The sequence below is a fragment of the Scyliorhinus canicula genome, chromosome 5 (assembly GCF_902713615.1).
Source record: "Scyliorhinus canicula chromosome 5, sScyCan1.1, whole genome shotgun sequence".
In the NCBI taxonomy this organism is placed as follows: Eukaryota; Metazoa; Chordata; class Chondrichthyes; order Carcharhiniformes; family Scyliorhinidae; genus Scyliorhinus; species Scyliorhinus canicula.
The window spans coordinates 218,293,038-218,312,345 of record NC_052150.1 but is presented as its reverse complement, the minus strand read 5'-3'; the positions used below and the strand labels follow the sequence as shown (position 1 = coordinate 218,312,345).

General features: G+C 45.2%; 1 protein-coding gene across 6 annotated transcripts in view; it reads left to right on the top strand.

Moving 5' to 3' along the window:
- The window catches only part of zbtb47b (zinc finger and BTB domain containing 47b), a 311,756-nt gene extending 298,279 nt beyond the window's left edge, over positions 1–13,477 (top strand). For all 6 annotated transcript variants that reach the window (XM_038798528.1, XM_038798529.1, XM_038798525.1 and 3 more), the window contains one exon: positions 8,380–13,477. In XM_038798528.1, the coding sequence (XP_038654456.1) occupies positions 8,380–8,768 (389 nt within the window). In that variant the 3' untranslated portion in view covers positions 8,769–13,477. The remainder of the gene's footprint in view (positions 1–8,379) is intronic.
- Positions 13,478–19,308: the final 5,831 nt, after the last annotated feature.

The window sequence follows — 19,308 nt, the reverse complement described above, 5'->3', positions numbered from 1 at the left end:
TGCTTTCCAAATAAGATTGCTGACGTAAAGTTACCCCTAACTTAGTCTGTCCGATATCCAGTCCAATATATTTAAATGCACCGGAAGCCTGACTTCCAACCCTGAATACTTTTCTCAAACCAGAGATTACAATAGTTTCAAAATCACTAGTCCCACCCCACAAAAAATCATCGACATGCATCATAAAGATGCCAGCAAGATTTCCTTTATAGTGCCAGTAAAACATTGCAGGATCCGCTTTCAACTGGCAACAGCCTAACTTTAACAAGACTGACCTTACCGAAAAGTACCACACTCTAGATGCATCATTTAATCCATATACACATTTGTTCAACTGCCAGAGTACCCCTTCTGTGTTAGCTGCTTCTTTAGGAGGACGGAGAAAAATGTCTCTCCGGGATCCATCTGTGGGATAGAGCTTTTTGTCCCCTATGCGGTACTTCCGTGTATACCCCAAATTCACTCCAACTATGCAATTCTTGCTGTTTAGCATCTCTGATAACTTTTTCATCTAATTTATTTGAAGCCACCAAAATCTCACGTGCATGTGGGCTTCTACTTCTATTAGTATTCGTAGTCTTACTCCTGTTCCGAGATCTTGATAAACTACGTCCCCTCTCCTGCCTGGTATCTCGTTCTGTACTGCTACTGCTTGATCTTTCTCTTCTGTAGCAGGATGTCCTTTCAATAGTTGACTCTGGTTCCTCGTCATGTCTGTCTGCTCTGCCTAAATTTGAAAATTTGTAATCGGTACCCGTTATCCTTGAGGAATGTACCCTCACAGTTTGATTACTATGTTGCAAAATAAATGTTTTGCCATCTATGCCTATGATCTTCCCTGGGCCTTTCCATTCATTAGAATTGTCTCTCTTATAGTATACCATGTCTCCTTGCTGAAAAACGGCATCTGATGGCCGTACATTATGTCTTAAAGCTCTGCGAATTCTTTCAGAGACTTCTGCTTCCAAAAAAGCTTTTCTACTGTTATGTAACGCGTTTAAATGTTCAGCAAAACCTGAGCTAATTGTAGTCCCTTCCCAAGCTGGAGGCTGGTCATCCAAAATGGAGGGAATTTTAGGATTTCTACCAAACACTAATTGATAAGGACTATAGCCCCCAACCATCTGCAATGAATTATTTGCATGTACCGCCCATGCTAAAGCCAAATTTAGCGTGCAGTTTGGTCGATCTCCCAAATTTTCCGAAGCACGTCATCGATAATAGCATGATTTCTCTCGCAGACACCTTTTTGCAGCCGTGTTCATAACTCTGATATACATGTTTTCACACATATCCCTAAACTCATCATTAGCAAATTCTCCCCCATTGTCCGTAAAGAATTTTGCTGGTGGACCCATTCCTGTCCCGATCCATTTTTCCACAATTTTATCCAAAATTACTCTCTTTTCTTTACATCGTACAATCGTTGATTGACTAAATCTGGTTGCAAAATCTACAAAATGCAAAATAAATATATTATTTGCTTTATCCCAGATCTTAAGGTCCATAGCCACAATGTCGTTAAAATCCCTGGCCAAAGGTATGGTTACTATCCGTCGTGCTGGTGTCCTTCTGTACTTCCTGCAAACTTCACAGCGATCACTAACCTGTTCTATCAGCTTAGTATAGTCGTCATCCCTTACCCCTGCATCCTTTAATACATTTTTCAGCCTCCGTGGAGACGGATCTGCAAATTGCCTATGCAGTTTTACTACAATAAGCTTTTTATCAGCTAAAGTCGCATTATCAACTGCCATTAACACATCCTTAACCACTCTACTTGAAATATTATTTGTCAATAATGGAATACAATAGTGTCCCGACTGTGTAAATTGTAAGTCCACCGTCTTTCCAAAAACTGTTGCCTTATCCTGTTCCATATCCAGCTTCATGTGTGCTTTCTTCATCGACGGTCTGTTCAGAAGAAAGGTATCTCACTTGATACAACATCCGTGCTAATGAAATGATTCACTCCGGCAATATTGCAAGGGATCACCACTCTTTCCAGCGACTTCAGAGTATTATCATCCCCAAACCTGAAACTTGTGGAACTTTTAAATTCCTTACGATTTTCAGCATCCAAAGAGTCCAGATAACATTTTAACCAGTCAATCCCGCACACAGTAGATGTGCAGCCACTGTCCAATACAGCACAATTGAAAGATTATGCAACCAACACCCTCATTACCGGCGTAAAACAGCTTGTTTTTTTTTTTTAAATAATTTTTATTAAGATTTTCACAAAATATAAACAACAAAACAATATTAACAAAACAACCATAGTAAAATCCAAAGAACAACAACCCCCCCCCCCCCCCTCAGGAAGTCCAGGAAAGGCTGCCACCGCCTAAAGAACCATTGCACCGACCCTCTCGGGGCGAATTTCACCCTCTCCAACTTGATGAACCCCGCCATGTCATTGATCCAGGCCTCCACGCTTGGGGGCCTCACATCCTTCCATTGAAGCAAAATCCTTTGCCGGGCTACTAGGGACGCAAAGGCCAGAACACCGGCCTCTTTCGCCTCCTGCACTCCCGGCTCCGCTGCTACCCCAAATATCGCGAGTCCCCAGCCTGGCTCAACCCTGGATCCTACCACCCTCGACACTGTGCTTGCTACGCCCTTCCAAAAGTCCCCCAACGCTGGGCATGCCCAGAACATATGGGCATGGTTCGCTGGTCCCCGAGCACCCAGCACACCTGTCTTTGCCCCCGAAGAACCTGCTCATCCTCGTCCCGGTCATATGGGCCCTATGTAGCACCTTGAACTGTATGAGGCTATGCCTCGCACAAGAAGAGGAGGAATTCACCCTTTCCAGGGCATCCACCCACGTCCCCTCCTCAATCTCCTCACTCAGCTCCTCTTCCCATTTACCCTTCAGCTTCTCCACCGAGGCCTCGTCTACCTCCTGCATGACGTGGTATACGTCCGAAATCCTCCCTCCTCCAACCCACACCCCCGAGAACACCCTGTCCCGTACCCCACGTGGGGGCAACAAAGGAAACCCCTCCACCTGCCGCCTGACAAACGCCCTAACCTGCATGTACCTAAACATGTTCCCCGGGGGAGCCCAAACTTCCCCTCTAACTCACCCAGGCTCGCGAACCTCCCATCCACAAACAGGTCCCACAACCTCCTAATACCTACCCTGTACCAGCCCAGAAACCCGCCATCGATGCTCCCTGGAACAAACTTGTTGTTCCCCCGTATCGGGGACTCCATCGAGCCCCCTATGCCGTCTCCATTGCCCCCAAATTTTGAGGGTAGCCGCCACCACCGGGCCCGTGGTATACTTGGTTGGAGGGAGCGGCAACGGCGCCGTTACCAGCGCCTCCAGGCTTGTGTCCACACAGGATGCCATCTCCATCCTCTTCCATGCTGCCCCCTTCCCCGTCCATTACCCACTTACGCACCATCGCTGCGTTGGCAGCCCAATAGTACCCACAGAGGTTGGGCACCGCCAGCCCCCCCCCCCCCCCCCCCCCATCCCTGCCCCGCTCCAAAAACACCCTTCTCACCCTCTGAGTCCCATGCGCCCATACAAATCCCGTAACACTCCTGATAACTCTCCTAAAAAAGGCCTTCGGGATAAGGATGGGAAGGCACTGGAACAGGAACAAAATCCTCGGTAGCACCGTCATCTTGACGGACTGCACCCTACCCGCCAGCGACAGCGGTAACATATCCCACCTTTTAAACTCCTCCTCCATTTGCTCCACCAACCTTGTGAGGTTAAGCTTGTGCAGGGCCTCCCAGCCACCGGACTCCCAGGTACCTAAAGCTCCTCCCTGCCTGCTTCAGTGGGAGCCTACCAATCCCCTCCTCCTGATCCCCCAGGTGCACAACAAACAGCTCGCTCTTACCCAGGTTGAGCTTATACCCAGAAAAGGCCCCAAATTTGCTGAGAATCCTCATCACCTCCGGCATTCCCCTCACCGGGCCCGCCACATACAGCAACAGGTCGTCCGCATAAAGCGACACTCGATGCTCCTCCCCACCCTGCACCAGGCCCCTCCAGTTCCCCGACTCCTTCAACGCCATGGCCAGGGGCTCAATTGCCAACGCAAAGAGAAAGGGGGACAGGGGACACCCCTGTCTTGTCCCCCGGTGCAGCCGAAAGTACTCCGACCTCCTCCTATTCGTGGCTACACTCGCCATCGGGGCCTCAAAGCGGCCTCACCCAACGGACAAACCCCTCCCCAAACCCAAACCTTTCCAACACCTCCCACAGATACCCCCACTCAACCCTATCAAAGGCCTTCTCCGCATCTAATGCCACCACTATCTCCGCCTCCCCTTCCACAGCCGGCATCATAATGACATTCAGAAGCCTTCGTATGTTGGTATTCAACTGCCTTCCCTTTACAAACCCAATCTGGTCCTCGTGAATAACCCCCGGCACACAATCCTCTATCCTTGTAGCTAAGATCTTTGCCAACAGCTTGGCGTCTACATTTAGCAGCGAGATCGGCCTATATGACCCACACTGCAAAGGGTCCTTGTCCCGCTTAAGGATCAAGGAAATCAGTGCCCGTGACATAGTTGGGGGCAAAGCCCCCCCTCCCTTGCCTCGTTAAAGGTCCGAACCAACAGTGGGCCCAACAGGCCCGCAAACATTTTATAAAATTCGGCCGGAAACCCATCCGGTCCCGGCGCCTTCCCCGACTGCATGTTCCCTATCCCTTTAACCAGCTCCTCCAGCTCAATCGGCGCCCCCAGTCCCTCCACCTGCCCCGCCTCCACCTTCGGAAATCGCAGCTTATCCAAGAAGCGCCCCATTTCCCCCCCCCCCCCCCCCCCCCCCCCCCCACCGGGGGTTCAGACCGGTACAATTCCCCATAAAAGTCCCTAAAGACCCCATTAACATCTACCCCCCTCCGCACCACCTTCCCATCTCTATCCTTCACTCCCCCAATCTCCCTGGCCGCGTCTCGCTTTCGGAGCTGGTGTGCCAGCATCCTACTCGCCTTCTCCCCGTATCCATACATCGCTTCCTGTGCTTTCCTCCACTGAGCTTCCATCTTTCTGGTGGTCAGTAGATCGAACCTGGCCTGAAGGCTACGCCGCTCCCCCAGCAATCCCTCCTCCAGAGCCTCCGCATATCTCCTATCCACCCTCACCATCTCCCCCTCCAATCTCTCCCTCTCTCTCTGCTCTCCCCTCTCCCCATGGGTTCGGATGGAAATCAACTCCCCTCTAATCACCGCCTTCAATGCCTCCCAGACCGTTCCCACTCGGACCTCCCTGTTATCGTTGGCCTCAAGGTACCTCTTGATACACCCCCGAACCCTCCCGGCCACCTCCTCGCCTGCCAGCAGCCCCACCTCCAAGCGCCAGAGCGGGCGCTGGTCTCTCTCCTCCCCTAGCCCGAGGTCCACCCAGTGCAGGGCATGATCCGAAATGGCTATGGCAGAGTATTCGGCATCCTCCACCTTCGAAACCAGCCCCCTGCTCAGGACAAAAAAAATCAACCCTGGAATAGGCCTTGTGCACGTGGGAGAAAAACGATTACTCCCAGGCCGTAAAACAGCTTGTTAATAGGACAATGCCTTTCTGGTCACTATCTTTTTCCTCTTCTGACTCTTCCGTGTCATGTGTCGCTTCAAATACTCTATCATAACGAGTTGGACAGTTGAAAGCATAATGGTATTGAGAGTCACATCGAAAACATCAATTTGTCATGCCCTGTGCATTTCTGGGGTTCATCCTCCTATTGTAGGTTCTAACTGGGTTTCTGTCTTCATAATTTCCTTGTCTCGGTCTCCTTTTATAGTCTTGAGACCTGTTCGTAGCCATACGATTTCGCCATCCTGTTAGTAGTGTATCTTCCATATTCTGCTTTATAGCAGGCTGACCTATTTGGGTCATCAGAGCCATTGGAATCGAATGTTTCCCCAAAAATGTTTTTAAAGCTGTTGTCACCTTTTCGAATAAGGTATTGTTATCCGTAAACTGAACTCCTGTCAAAACCAGGAGCCTATCCATGTTGCTCACTCTAGCACAGTCAAGTAATTTAAAGGCCAATGCAGACTGTGGAAATTCCAGCCTGTGTTTCTGCAGCTTTTTATATAGTCTGTCAAATTCCATTATATAGTCTTCCATAGATAAATCCTCCATTTTCCGGAACTTATCAAAATCCGACTATGCTTCATACGCACTTAACAAGTCATCTTTCTTATAAACCTTATCCATATAAAGTAATAAAGTCGCCAGACCTTCTTCTGAATCTAACTCTTCCAACTCCAGCTCAGAAAGCACTTTGTTTCAGATTTTACTGCCATATGGTAAAGAAAGAGCCAATGCCATACCTTGCTTTCTCTTTCCTAAAGCAGTGACCTTAGTCCACGTAACTACCGCACTTCTCCATTGGTCGTATGATTCCCTTTCAGAAAATAAGGGAGGATAATCATATTCATCCATCTTCGTCCTGGCTTCAGCCATATATCCCCTTTTTTTTTTTTCATTCCTTGGTTTGATCTGGAAAAATTGTATCTTTCAACCCTTCACATTTACACAGCAACCATCCTCTGCTACCAATTGTTAGATGTAATCAATGCTGTGATATGAAGAGACAAAAGTCCAGCTCCTTTTCACAAACACCTTTATTTCACTTTAACAGACTCTGCACTAAACTCTATCATCACATCACCAGATCCAGAGGCCACCTGAAGCCCCTTTACATATCACTGTCAACCATTGAACATTTAACATAAATGAGACAACTAATTGCAATGTCTCTTAACCCATTACTTAACAGGCGGTGTTCCCATACTTTTACTTGCTGCCTTTGTCCTTCTTGGTGGAGGTTATGGGTTTAGAAGGAGCCTTAGTGAGTTGCTGCAGTGCAACTTGTAGACGGCACACACTGCTGCTACTGTGCAGTGGTGATGGAGAGCGAGGATCTTTAAGGTTTGATTACTGGGGTGATGCTTTTGTGCAGCAGCAATCTGACATTCCAGATCTAATAGCGATGACTGAGATAATGTGCCCTTGGTGCGACCTTGCATTAATGAGTGGTTACTGCCAGTTTTTTAAATAGATGGAGGCAAATCAATGATGAGCTACCCGAGCTGTTTACTGAAAGAAATCATTGGAAAAAAATGTATTTTTAAAAATGTGGTTGGAGACAAATTCAGGTGGTTCTCCATCCAGCAGAAAAGGTTGGGGAGCGGAACCTGGAGCGATTTAATAGCGCTGTTCAAGATCCTGATTAACTTTGTTCAAGTAAATAAGGCCAAACTGTTTCCAGAGAGACACAAGTCAATAACCAGTGCACATAGATTTCAGAATTTGGTCAAAGTATTGGGAGGGAGGTGAGGAGAATTGTGACTTTTACACAGCAAGTGATGATGCTCAGGGATAGGCTGTGTGAAAGGTGGGTGGAAATAGATTCTGTAGTAACTTTCAAAAGGGATTTGGATATTTACTCAAAGGAAAAAGATATGGGTGGTGGAGGAAGAAATGGGACTAAATGGATAACTTTGGAAAAATAAACTTCATTGTAGTGTTAATGCAAGCCCACTTGCGGCACTAATAAAGATTATTATTATTAAAATACTGCATTGGTGTGATGGGCCAAATGGCTTCATTCCGTGCCGTGTCATTCTGTGATTTGTAATTAATTGCATAATGTTGGATCATGACAGAGGTGAGTTACCGCTCCCAAGTGCAGTTTGACCAGCATTCACTGAATCACCATGCTGAACCCTTCAATGTTGAGTGCCAGTGAGTCCACAGGCCTGCTACTTCTGGTCTTGCTTTGTGGCTGTTTCTGATCCAGCTTTGCTCAATTGCATTGGATGCCCTTGGTTAATTTTTCTTTGATACTCATTCCTGGGATGTGGGTGTGACCAGCAAGACGAGCATTTATTATCCATCACAAGTGTCTTGGATAAACGGGTTGTAGACAGTCCTTGAACGGCTGGGAACAAGCTACCACTTTGGAGGACAATTACATGTCCTCCACATTTGGTGCGTAATTATAGACTCACGTAGAAACCAGAGCAGGTAATGAGGTCATGTTTCCTTCGCTAAAAGACATTAATGAACCAGCTGGGTATTTATAATAATCTGCCAACTTCAAGGTCTCTTTTATTGATACTTCCATTTTGTTTCCACCAGTTTCTAACTGCTATGGTGGGGTCTTTGCTTGTTCACAGGAACAAAGGAAAACATTTACAGTATAGGGGAACAATAAGAGAGAGAGACTAATTGTGTAAAAGCTGTCTCAGGTATGATAGTGGCTTCCTCCTATGCTGCGTAATTCTGTCATTCTATGTTCTCTGGATTATTATTCAAATAACAGAACTACTATGCTGTGTTTTTAACTTCATTAATTGCTGAGTTTAACTTTAAATTAAATCTTCCCTTTGCTTCCAGGGGAGAAACCATACATCTGTGAAATTTGCGGCAAGAGTTTCACCAGTCGGCCAAACATGAAGCGGCATCGTCGGACGCACACGGGCGAGAAGCCATACCCGTGCGATGTCTGCGGCCAGCGCTTCCGTTTCTCCAACATGCTCAAGGCGCACAAGGAGAAGTGTTTCCGAGTCACCAACCCCATCACGGCAGACAGCAACCCCCTGAGCCTCACCTCTGTCACACCCCTCCACTCCAGCAACCCCCTCATCTCCCATCCCCAGTCGCATCCTCATCCCCTCGGCCTGCCTCTCCTCCACTCCCTCCCTCCGACTCTCCCCCCACCCCCACACCTCCCGCCGCCTCCTCCCCTCTTTCCAGCTGGACGGATAAATGCCAACAACAATTGAACGGCTGTGTGGGGGGGTTTCACCCTCCAAACGAAAGAAGAAATGACTGTATGACAAATGACTGTAATAAACAGTCAGAAGTGCACACCGGGTGTGACGCTGAATATATTCTGTTACCTGGAAGGAACATAACCAAAGGGGGCATACTTAACGGATGGGGACTAAGAGTCAAAGAACCTTGAAAAAGATCATGATTGATTTATGTAACAAAAAAAAACTTTTGGTGTATTATTTACAGTAAGGATGTAGACAAAGGATTTTTGTTTTCTAAATGTCATATAGGACTAAAGGCTATTACCAAGTAGTCGGAACGACTTTTAAAGGCATCTATAGACTTACAGCGCTCTCACTAAAAAAAAGACTTGTGTTTGCATTGTTGAATGCAAATACCCGTGCAGCATATAATGCAAGAACAACATGTACAGATTTAACGCAGAGTGCAACTAGAGAGCAGATGTGTTCATGATATACTTAACAAGCAAGGTCATGTGGGATTCTAACCCTTCCAGTGCGCCCCCCCCCTCCCCTGCCTCTCTCCAACTTTTTGAGTTTCCAAACTGTAACCTGCTATTTTTTTAAACAAGTGTTTAGTTAGGTAAAGCAAGCTGTGCTTGTATGTAGCAAGTTTAACCATTTACTGCAGCGCGCCTAATAGACTTGCCGTTTTAACAGCCATTGTTGTGTCCGATGAGTGAACCGAAACAGTGTTTGTTTTACCATGGACTGCATGGCTTACAGAAGCAACTGAGGTGAGAGGATAAGAATCAATGGAACCGAGGGGCTCCAGCTTGTGGCCAATTTCAGAAACCAAAGAGGGGAAGACTGATGAGATCAGTCACAGCAAGTCGGACTTCTCTCTCAGGCAGTCAAGAGCCTGGGGATAGGAATCTGGGTGGATTGTAAAAAAAAAACTGCTTCCCTCCACCACCTACCCCACCGCCACCTACCCCAGTTCACCCTTACTGTCTGTTTTGCCTCCAAAATCTGTGGATGTCTTTGGGGGAATCCTTGTTTCTTTGGAGGACCAAGTTAGCACTTGATCATGAACACTGTGGCTTTTAATAGGAAAGCAGAGTTAATAAAGATAGCAGCAAGCTTTTTCTTTTTAACATTTGAAGAACAGACTGTTCCAATCATTCTTGCAGAGCTGACCAGGAGAGTTTGAAGCCTAATTGTTGTAATGAAACTGGTTACATTGTTCTGGGGGAAATGGAGTAATTCTGCACTGTGCCAAACATGAACGACCGTGTTGGACAGGTCTGAAAAACAGCTCGCAGTAAAGGTCAGGCAAGGCGCAGGGTGTTAAAATCTCAGCAACAACAAAAATATTGGCAAATGTGGGACTTAAAGTTGCAGCTGGTGTGAGTGGGGGCTTTTGTTCTTTTTGTTGCTCTTAAACCTTTGAAGATCCAGGCCACAAAAAGATGAAACTCTTACTCTCTTTCAAATGGTTGCCTTAAAGGACTCAAATGCACGGTTGCAAATTTTGGGTAGACAAGATTGCAATAGCAGTAGATGTAGTTGCACAGCACAGAGATGATTCTATGCCTCCTCTTGCTATCATCAAATGTAGCTGAAATTCAGTCATTTAAACCATGTGATGGTCTTAAATTTGAAATCTGGTCAAATTAAATGTGACATGGTGCCAGAATTGGGGCCTCCTTTGTGTCTAGACTTAACGGATAATAGGCAGACCAGCTCAGTGGCTCATGCTCTGATGGAAGAATTTCAGTGAGTATTTCAGATAGTGCCTTCGTCATTACACCACTAATCTAGGGTTGAAACCTCCTTAATTAATTTCCCACTGACCAAGGGCCATTTTACTGGCAGAGATCCAGTATAGTGGTGGCTCAGTTTATAAAAGAAAGGGAACACTTGTGATTGAGGGTTGACAGGCGCGAGGCCCTGTTTGAGATTTTGATTCGGTAACCCTTCAAGTAAACTGTTAAGGGTGGGCTGGCCAATGAATCCAGGGGTATTAACTGCATTTCTGCAGCATCCTTCCTGTCACACAAGAGACCAGTTTGCCAGAGGCACCTTGACTTCAAAAACGGCGTGCCTCTGAAAGGTGTACAAAGGAGGATTCGAAGGAGGAGAAAAGGAAGATGCAATCTTCCACTGGTGGACCTGATACTGCTGCTGCTTCATATACCTGACCAGAAAGGTCTTCTACTTGACGCACCTTTCTGGATTGTGGGGGCTTTTCACCTGGAGCACTTTCCGACGAGGGGCCCCAATGCCTCAAAACTGAACCATTTCCACATGCTGCCATTTTCATCTACTTCTGTTCGACTGGACCTGGCATCCCTTTAAACTTGAACACTAATCTAGATTTTAAAGCATTATTAAGAGGAGAGTTGTGGGCAATCTCGCTTATTTTTCTAAGGCCCAACTAAAGCTGCAGTAATTACTTCCTTCAGGGCCCACAAAGGACCTTGGTTTTCAGAATGGCATTTAGTTGAATCAAGTGTACGTTACACTACGCCCTGCCACAGGTTAATCCTTGTGCAATCATTAAGTCTCTTTCTCTTCTTCCCCCCACCCCAACTTTTTCTGCCCACCATTAACACCAGCCAAGTGGGTCATGAAGCAGGTTTTTTTTTTTAAAAAGCATTTCAATTGAAATAACTGATCAGGAATAATTATTCGATTTAATTATCAGCTGTTTTAACAATATAAATCACATTTTGCACCAGGTAGTGGGGAAGAAACGTTCTGTTTGTGAATGACAGATTTTTAGAGGAATCATTACCACGTTTAATAGTAAGTAGCAGCAGAGCAAAATATGTTCGCAAGTGCACTGTTAACTCTCGCGCAATCTTTCTTCACAGAATTGAACGTGCAGTATTGTACAGAGATAAGGAGGAAAATGTCAGTTAAGCATCACAGTATTTTTAATGTGCTCTTATCGGATACAGAGTTTAAAATATTAAATAAAATGAAAAGTTGATTATTGTAAAGACATAGGACTTTTTTAATATTAAATGTTTTTTGATACTTTGAAATTCTGCCTATTTTGCTCATCAAAGAGGGAAAGGATGACTGCACCTTTAAGCAATAGCAACTGATGGGATGGGCATACTGATGCTTTTTTCAGTGTTGGTATCAGCGTATTTTGCCAACTTTTAATTAATTGGAATTTGATGTTCTAACATAGGAGCCCTCGGCTGTTCATTAGCACGTAGACCTGCTGGATCTCTTGGTCACAGCAGTGCAGCGTGAGGTAGTGGGAAGCTGGCCTACTACAGTAGGAGCCACCACTGTGATTGCAAACTTTACTCCCAAAAGGGGAGGATTGATTGAAGGGAATTGGTCAGATTCTTTGCACAAAGTGGTACAATGTGAATCATTTGTTTCATCTGTTCCTTTTCCTTCAGACACTGGAATTTAATTTGCATGGAACTCGCATTTTTCACAATATATATAATATATATATATATATATATATATATATATAATAGTCACATGCTGAACAGGCGTCAGCTAAAGGGAGTGAGTGAGATCCTGTGCTTCCTTTAGTAGCCTTCAGCTCTTTATTGAACTTATGAATTGCCTGCAATACATAATCTCTCAATTTTCTAAAGCAATTTTCAAAACCATTTTGGCAATTTTATCCCAAAAATGGCCTTTGGGCACCATGTAGCAAGAGAATGTATTGTACCCAAGTGCAGTCTATCAAACTGCAGCTGTGTGAGTCTCCGTTACCTCATGTGAGAGGTTTTCATTGGCTTTTTCAGAGACTCTACCTGTGAGCATCACAATTTTACCGCAGGTGATTTTTAAAAACTAACTTTAGCACTGGTTCCAATTGCAACAACCTCCTGAACCCACCCCACTTGTTGAGGCTGTATATTCATTCCATTCATTATGGAAGTACTTCATGCTGACGTGCTTTGGCCTGGCAAACCCCAGAGGTTATATTGAGTAAAGATTTGGGCTCCATCTATGTTAATGGAGGTATATTGTTTCTTTTAAAAATAAATACATTCAAAGGCAGTTGTTAGGTTCAGAGTTTGAGAAGGAGGGGTTAACCATAAGCGAGGTTAATGTTGAATTGGAGCCTTTTAACCCTTTGTTGACATCCTTATCTCACAGTGAATGTTACTTTTGCTGTACAAAATAAAATCATGGGTGAGTTGATTCATAAGCTTCGTTTAGGTAAGCCGTATTTACAATGAAATCTTGCACCTTATCCCTAATACTCCTTCCTCCAAAGGACCACAGACGAGGGGGGAAATAAACACTGCTTCATACTGTAGTTATTCCACTATCTTGCGGAGAGATCTTCTTTTGAAGCAAGATTGTATTGATGTAGATGGCTGCATAGTACTGCCTTATCCAGGTAGTGTTGTACAGCTTGTTGAATAGGGGGAAATGCTACAGTTAATATTCGGTGGATATAAGGCCAAAATTTAGCTTGGCCCATTTAGTAAAGCATTAGGTTTAAGAAAAAAAAATTAAAATCAAATTTGTGTATCAGTCATAAGTATGTTAATTCTATATTTTACTACATAAACACAACGTCTTAGTTATCTTGTGTACATAGCATTAATGTAGAATGTTGTAGTCTTGTGGTTTAAAGGAAGATTATGTCCATAGGTGCTACAATTAACAGTCTATATCTGTCACTTATGTAATGCTTAGTGTATAGTGTAGTCAGGATTTGCTGTCTAATTCCTGAAAAAATAAATTCTTTCATTATAATAAAAGTGTGGTTTACACCTTGTATTTTTAAAAAATATATTGTTGTCAACCAACATGGAGCTTATCACAATCTTTGCATATTTTGCCTTGAATTCAAACTCCTCTGATTCATCCGTTCGGAGGAACTGCATCATTAGAATTGCTCAGTGCCCTCAGCCTGCCTTCAGTGTTTTTACTGGAAATATAGAATTAAAAACTGGGTCCATAGTATTTACTATAACCTGAGGATATTGAGGATGGTGGAAAGCCGAGTTAATGTTTCAGGGCAGTGACTTTTCTTCAGAACTGGAAGAAGTAAGAGCGATAAAGGTTTTATGCACAGAGGGGGCTGAATAATATGGGGGGGAAATGGGCGGCACGCATACTATGGGGGTGCGTGGGCGGGAAGGTGATGGGATGGGCTCCCGTGCCATTTTACATACCCACTCCTTGTGGGAAACATGCCCAGCAGGGCACAGTAAAATTCAGCCTCCAGCCTGATGTAGATGAAAAAAGAAAAGATGGGAGATGGAAAATAAATACAAAGGATATTCGTGCAACAAAACTGGATGATGGTAAGAAAGAAACTTCTAGAGGAGGTCTAAATGGAAATTGTGGATTTAACATCAACACTAAAATAATGCTGGAAAAATTCAAAAGGGCGGGATTCTCCAGCCACACCCGCCCGGCGACCGGAGAATCCGGCCTGAGGTCGATGGACTGCTCCGTTGTCTGCGGCTTGCCCGTGGCGATTGTCCGGCGGGCGGTGCGGACGAACCCATCCCAACGTGTCGAGCAGCATCTGTGGGGAGAGAAACAAGTTCACATTCTGAAGAGCCACGTGGACTCGAAACGTTAACACTCTCTCACCACAGATCCTACCAGAACTGCTGAGTTTTTTCCAGCGCTTTCTATTATTTTACTACCAACACCAGCTTTGTGAAAAAAGGGGGGGGGCAGTGGTTATGATTGTAAATTGTTGCACTCAAGTGTTGAGTCTAGAAAGCAATGAAGCGCCTCAGCTAAACATACGAGGTGTTCTACCTCAAGTTTCTGTTCAGCTTAATTGGTGAAGCCAAGGTCAGAGTGGGAATGGGAAGAATTAAAATTGGAAAGCTCTGGGTCACATTTGCGAACTGCAAGAGTTGTTGAGCAAAGCAATCACCTGATCTGCTTATGATCTGCCCAATGTAGTGGCGACTGCATTGTGAACGGCAAATGCTGTACCAATAGGTCACTGTTTAACCATGGATATACATGATCGACAATTTGCAGTTGACTGCAATGTCATTGTCCAGACTTGTCAAATATACATGTCACGGTTGAGCTGTTCAATGCTGCAGACAGGAAATGCAGCCTGTCACTGAACGTTACCAAAGCAAAAACTCATTATCAACCCACACCTGCTCAGCCAAACAGTCCACCTCCCGTACATGTTGAAGGAGAGACTCTGGAATATGCTGAGCACTTCCCAGATGTTGGCAGCCACCTCTCGCAAAAGGCCACCGTTGACACTTCGATCCAACACCAGACCAGCTGGGTTACTCGGCCTTGTACAAACTGTGACAACAAAAATCTCCACACGTCAAAACCAGTCCTTCTCTGCTGATCAGTTGCCATCACCGCAGCGCAGTGAGACCTGGATTGTGCATTAGTGACACACAAGAGCAGAGCTCTAGAGAAGTTCCATCACCGATGCCTCCACCACATCCGCTGGATTCAGTGGGAGAATTGTCTAAATAAATATTAGTGTCCATTTTGAAACCAGCTCCACTTTGCAATCGCAAAATAAAATAAATGATGATGCAGAAACGGAAGCCAAATCCTGCAGTACAGATCTCATTACCTCATAGAACATGGAAAAATACAGCACAGAACAGGCCCTTCGGCCCACAATGTTGTGCCGAACTTTTGTCCTAGATTAAGAACAAATTAATCTACACCCCATCATTCTACCGTAATCCATGTACCTATCCAATAGCCGCTTGAAGGTCCCTAATGTTTCCGACTCAACTACTTCCACAGGCAGTGCATTCCATGCCCCCACTACTCTCTGGGTAAAGAACCTACCTCTGACATCCCCCCTATATCTTCCACCATTCACCTTAAATTTATGTCCCCTTGTAATAGTTTGTTCCACCCGGGGAAAAAGTCTCTGACTGTCTACTCTATCTATTCTCCTGATCATCTTATAAACCTCTATCAAGTCGTCCCTCATCCTTCTCCGTTCTAATGAAAAAAGGCCGAGAACCCTCAACCTTTCCTCATAAGACCTACTCTCCATTCCAGGCAACATCCTGGTAAAATCTCCTTTGCACCTTTTCCAAAGCTTCCACATCATTCCTAAAATGAGGCGACCAGAACTGCACACAGTACTCCAAATGTGGTCTTACCAAAGTTTTAGTACAGCTGCATAATCACCTCACGGCTCTTAAATTCAATCCCTCTGCTAATGAATGCTAGCACACCATATGCCTTCTTCACAGCCCCATCCACTTGAGTGGCAACTTTCAAAGATCTATGAACATAGACCCCAAGATCTCTCTTCTCCTCCACATTGCCAAGAACCCTACCATTAACCCTGTATTCCGCATTCAGATTTGTCCTTCCAAAATGGACAACCTCTCTCTTTTCAAGGTTAAACTCCATCTGCCACTTCTCAGCCCAGCTCTGCATCCTATCTGTCTCTTTGCAGCCGACAACAGCCCTCCTCACTATCCACAACTCCACCAATCTTCATATCATCTGCAGATTTACTGACCCCCCCTTCAACTCCCTCATCCAAGTCATTAATGAAAATCACAAACAACAGAGGACCCACAACTGATCCCTGCGGTACGCCACTGGTAACTGGACTCATATTTGCCGTCCACCACCACTCTCTGACTTCTATCGGTTCGCCAGTTCGTTATCCAACTGGCCAAATTTCCCACTATCCCGTGCCTCCTTACTTTCTGCACAAGCCTACCATGGGGAACACCCTGTCCCATTTGCCAAAGATCTGTTGATAGAGAATGAGGCTGGTCAGTCACATGCAGACCAACAGCAGAAACCTGCGATCCTGATTGGGCACCATCCATGATTGAGTCGAGGGACAAACAATGATTACAGTGGGAACAGAAGAAGTGAAAGGGTAGTTGTTGCTCCTCCTGTATCTGCATGGGAAGCTGTTTAAGGAATGGATCTGTGTATAATGAAGGAAATGGCCCCTCCACAATGGTGGGTGGTGAAGTTTTTTTCCAAGTTTGTTAATCTTTTCTTTAGGTTTAGCAACTGATCAGATTAGTTCTGTTTCCCTTGTTTCAGAATCATCTGTAGAATCTTTATCCATGCTTAACAACTTCACATGGGCATTCATTTTGGAATCTTTCCTTCGTGATTGCCGACTGCTCCTTAGATTCTTTCAATTTAATCATCAGAACTTTGGGCAGCACGCAGCTTCACAGTGCCAGGGTCCCAGGTTTGATTCCCCGCTGGGTCACTGTCTGTGCGGAGTCTGCACGTCCTCCCTGTGTCTGCGTGGGTTTCTTCCAGGTGCCCCGGTTTCCTCCCACAGTCCAAAGACGTGCAAGTTAAGTGGATTGGCCGTGCTAAATTGCCCTTAGTGTCCAAAAAGGTTAGGAAGGGTTATTGGGTTATGGGGAAAGGGTGGAAGTGAGGGCTTAAGTGGGTTGGTGCAGACTCGATGGGCCGAATGGCCTTCTGCACTGTATGTTCTGTGTAACTTGTTGGGGTGGCACAGTGGTTTGTACTGCTGCCTCACAGCGCCAGGGACCCGGGTTCACTTCCAGCCTTGGGCTGTATGTGTGGAGTTTGCCCTTTCTCCCCGTGTCTACGTGGGTGTCCTCCGGGTGCTCCGGTTTCCTCCCACATTCCAAAGATGTGCGGGTTAGGTGGATTGGCAACGCTAAATTTCCCCTTAATGTCCACGGATGTGCGGGTTAGGTGGGATGATGGGGTTTCAGGGATAGAGCGACAGTCTGGTTCGGGTGCTCGTTCAGAGGGTGAGTGCAGACTTGATGAGGTGAATGGCCTCATTCTGCACTGTAGGATTCCATGATTCAAAGTTCAATCTGTTCCTTAAAATCTGATTTTCTAATCTTACATGCGACACACCTCATCCTTCCGGTTGTTAGGGTTGCATCTGAGTTTGAGAATCTCATTGCTCCTTTCATAGCCAAAGTTCCAGCAGTTCAGGGGTTTCCATTTTTAATTCTGCATTCAACCAACTTTTCTGATTCATTCCTATTCCTGTTCAAGGCGTTTTTCACAATGGTTAATAGAGACTTCTGATACTTCAAGTTCGTCAAGGTTTAATTGAAGATCTTTGTTGAATTTGCTTCTACAAGTTTATGGTTTAGACGTTACAAGTCCTCACTCAAGTGTTCTACTGCTGTGATTGTCCGGTGTTCTTGCCAGTTCTTGTTTTTAATTAGCAAACTCGCTTTTTGTGTCTGAAATTTGGTTCTCTACACTGATTAGTTTTTCCTCAAGTCGGGCCTAATTTCACACGCAGCCTCTGACATTCACGCGTTTCTACTATAACCTTTCTTGGGCTAGTGTTTTTTTCACTTCGACCTGCCTACCCTTACGAGCTTGGGCCTGAGCTACCGCTCAATTACCCAGGGTGCTCTTCCTGCAACATTTTGGCACCACTCATCTCGACTAGCTTTCTGAGATGGTAAAAGTTTCAAACCTGCCAAATCATTGACCAGAACAAAATCTATCCCTTTCATGAGTAGCCGAGGGACAATTCTATTTACAAAGTTTAAACAAAGGGACAGGTTTTTAAGTCCCATAATGACTCCCTTTCTCTTTCATCAAACTATGAACACAAATATCAGCCACTATCTGCGACTGAACTGAAAATGAAAATCGCTTATTGTCACAAGTAGGCTTCAATGAAGTTACTGTGAAAAGCCCCTAGTCGCCACATTCCGGCACCTGTTCGGGGAAGCTGGTACGGGAATCGAACCGTGCTGCTGGCCTGCCTTGGTCTGCTTTAAAAGCCAGCGATTTAGCCCAGTGTGCTAAACCAGCCCCATAGTGTCTCTCAAGATATTAACTTGTTTGTTTGTGTTGGAAGAGTAAAGGAACGCTTTTCTCACTTTGAGACAAAACCTCTATCACGTCCAGGAACCTGCCTCGCTTTAGAATATTCAAGGAAGAATCGCCTTGAATATCCTGACCCATATCCTCCTTTTGAGTAGGATCCAAGGGAACACTTTTGAATTGTGTCATTGCCATGGTTTTACCACCCTTATCCTTTACTGTCGCCTTTCCCGAGTGTCCTTGGGCACTATTATTGACACTGATTCACTTCAGCTTCTAACAATTTGCGTCCCTATGCCCTGACTTAGGAACAAGGGGCAGGAGTAGGACATTCGGCCCATCGAAACTGCTCAGCCTTTTAATACAATCATGGCTGATCTGATAGTAACCTCAAACCCTGCCTACTACCGATAGATAGCCTTTCACCTTCTGGCTTCCCAAGAAACTGTTCATCTCTGCTGTAAAAATATTCAAAGTCTCTGCTCCCACTGCCCTTTTAGGAAGAGAGTTCCAGAGATGTGACAGTCCTCAAAGAAAAAGTTTTGCCCTATCTCCATTTTAAATCTGCAACCCCTTACTTTTAAACCGTGACCCCTAGTTCTAGATCCTCCCACAAGAGGAAATATACTTTCAACATTAACCTTGTCAATATCCCTCAGGATCTTATGTTTCAACCAAGTCGCATGATACTTTTCTAAACTCTCGTGGATACAAGCCTCGCCTGTCCAACTTTTTTCTCATAAGGCAACTCGCCCATTCCAGGTATTAGTCTGGGAAACCTTCTCTGATCTGCTTCCTACACATT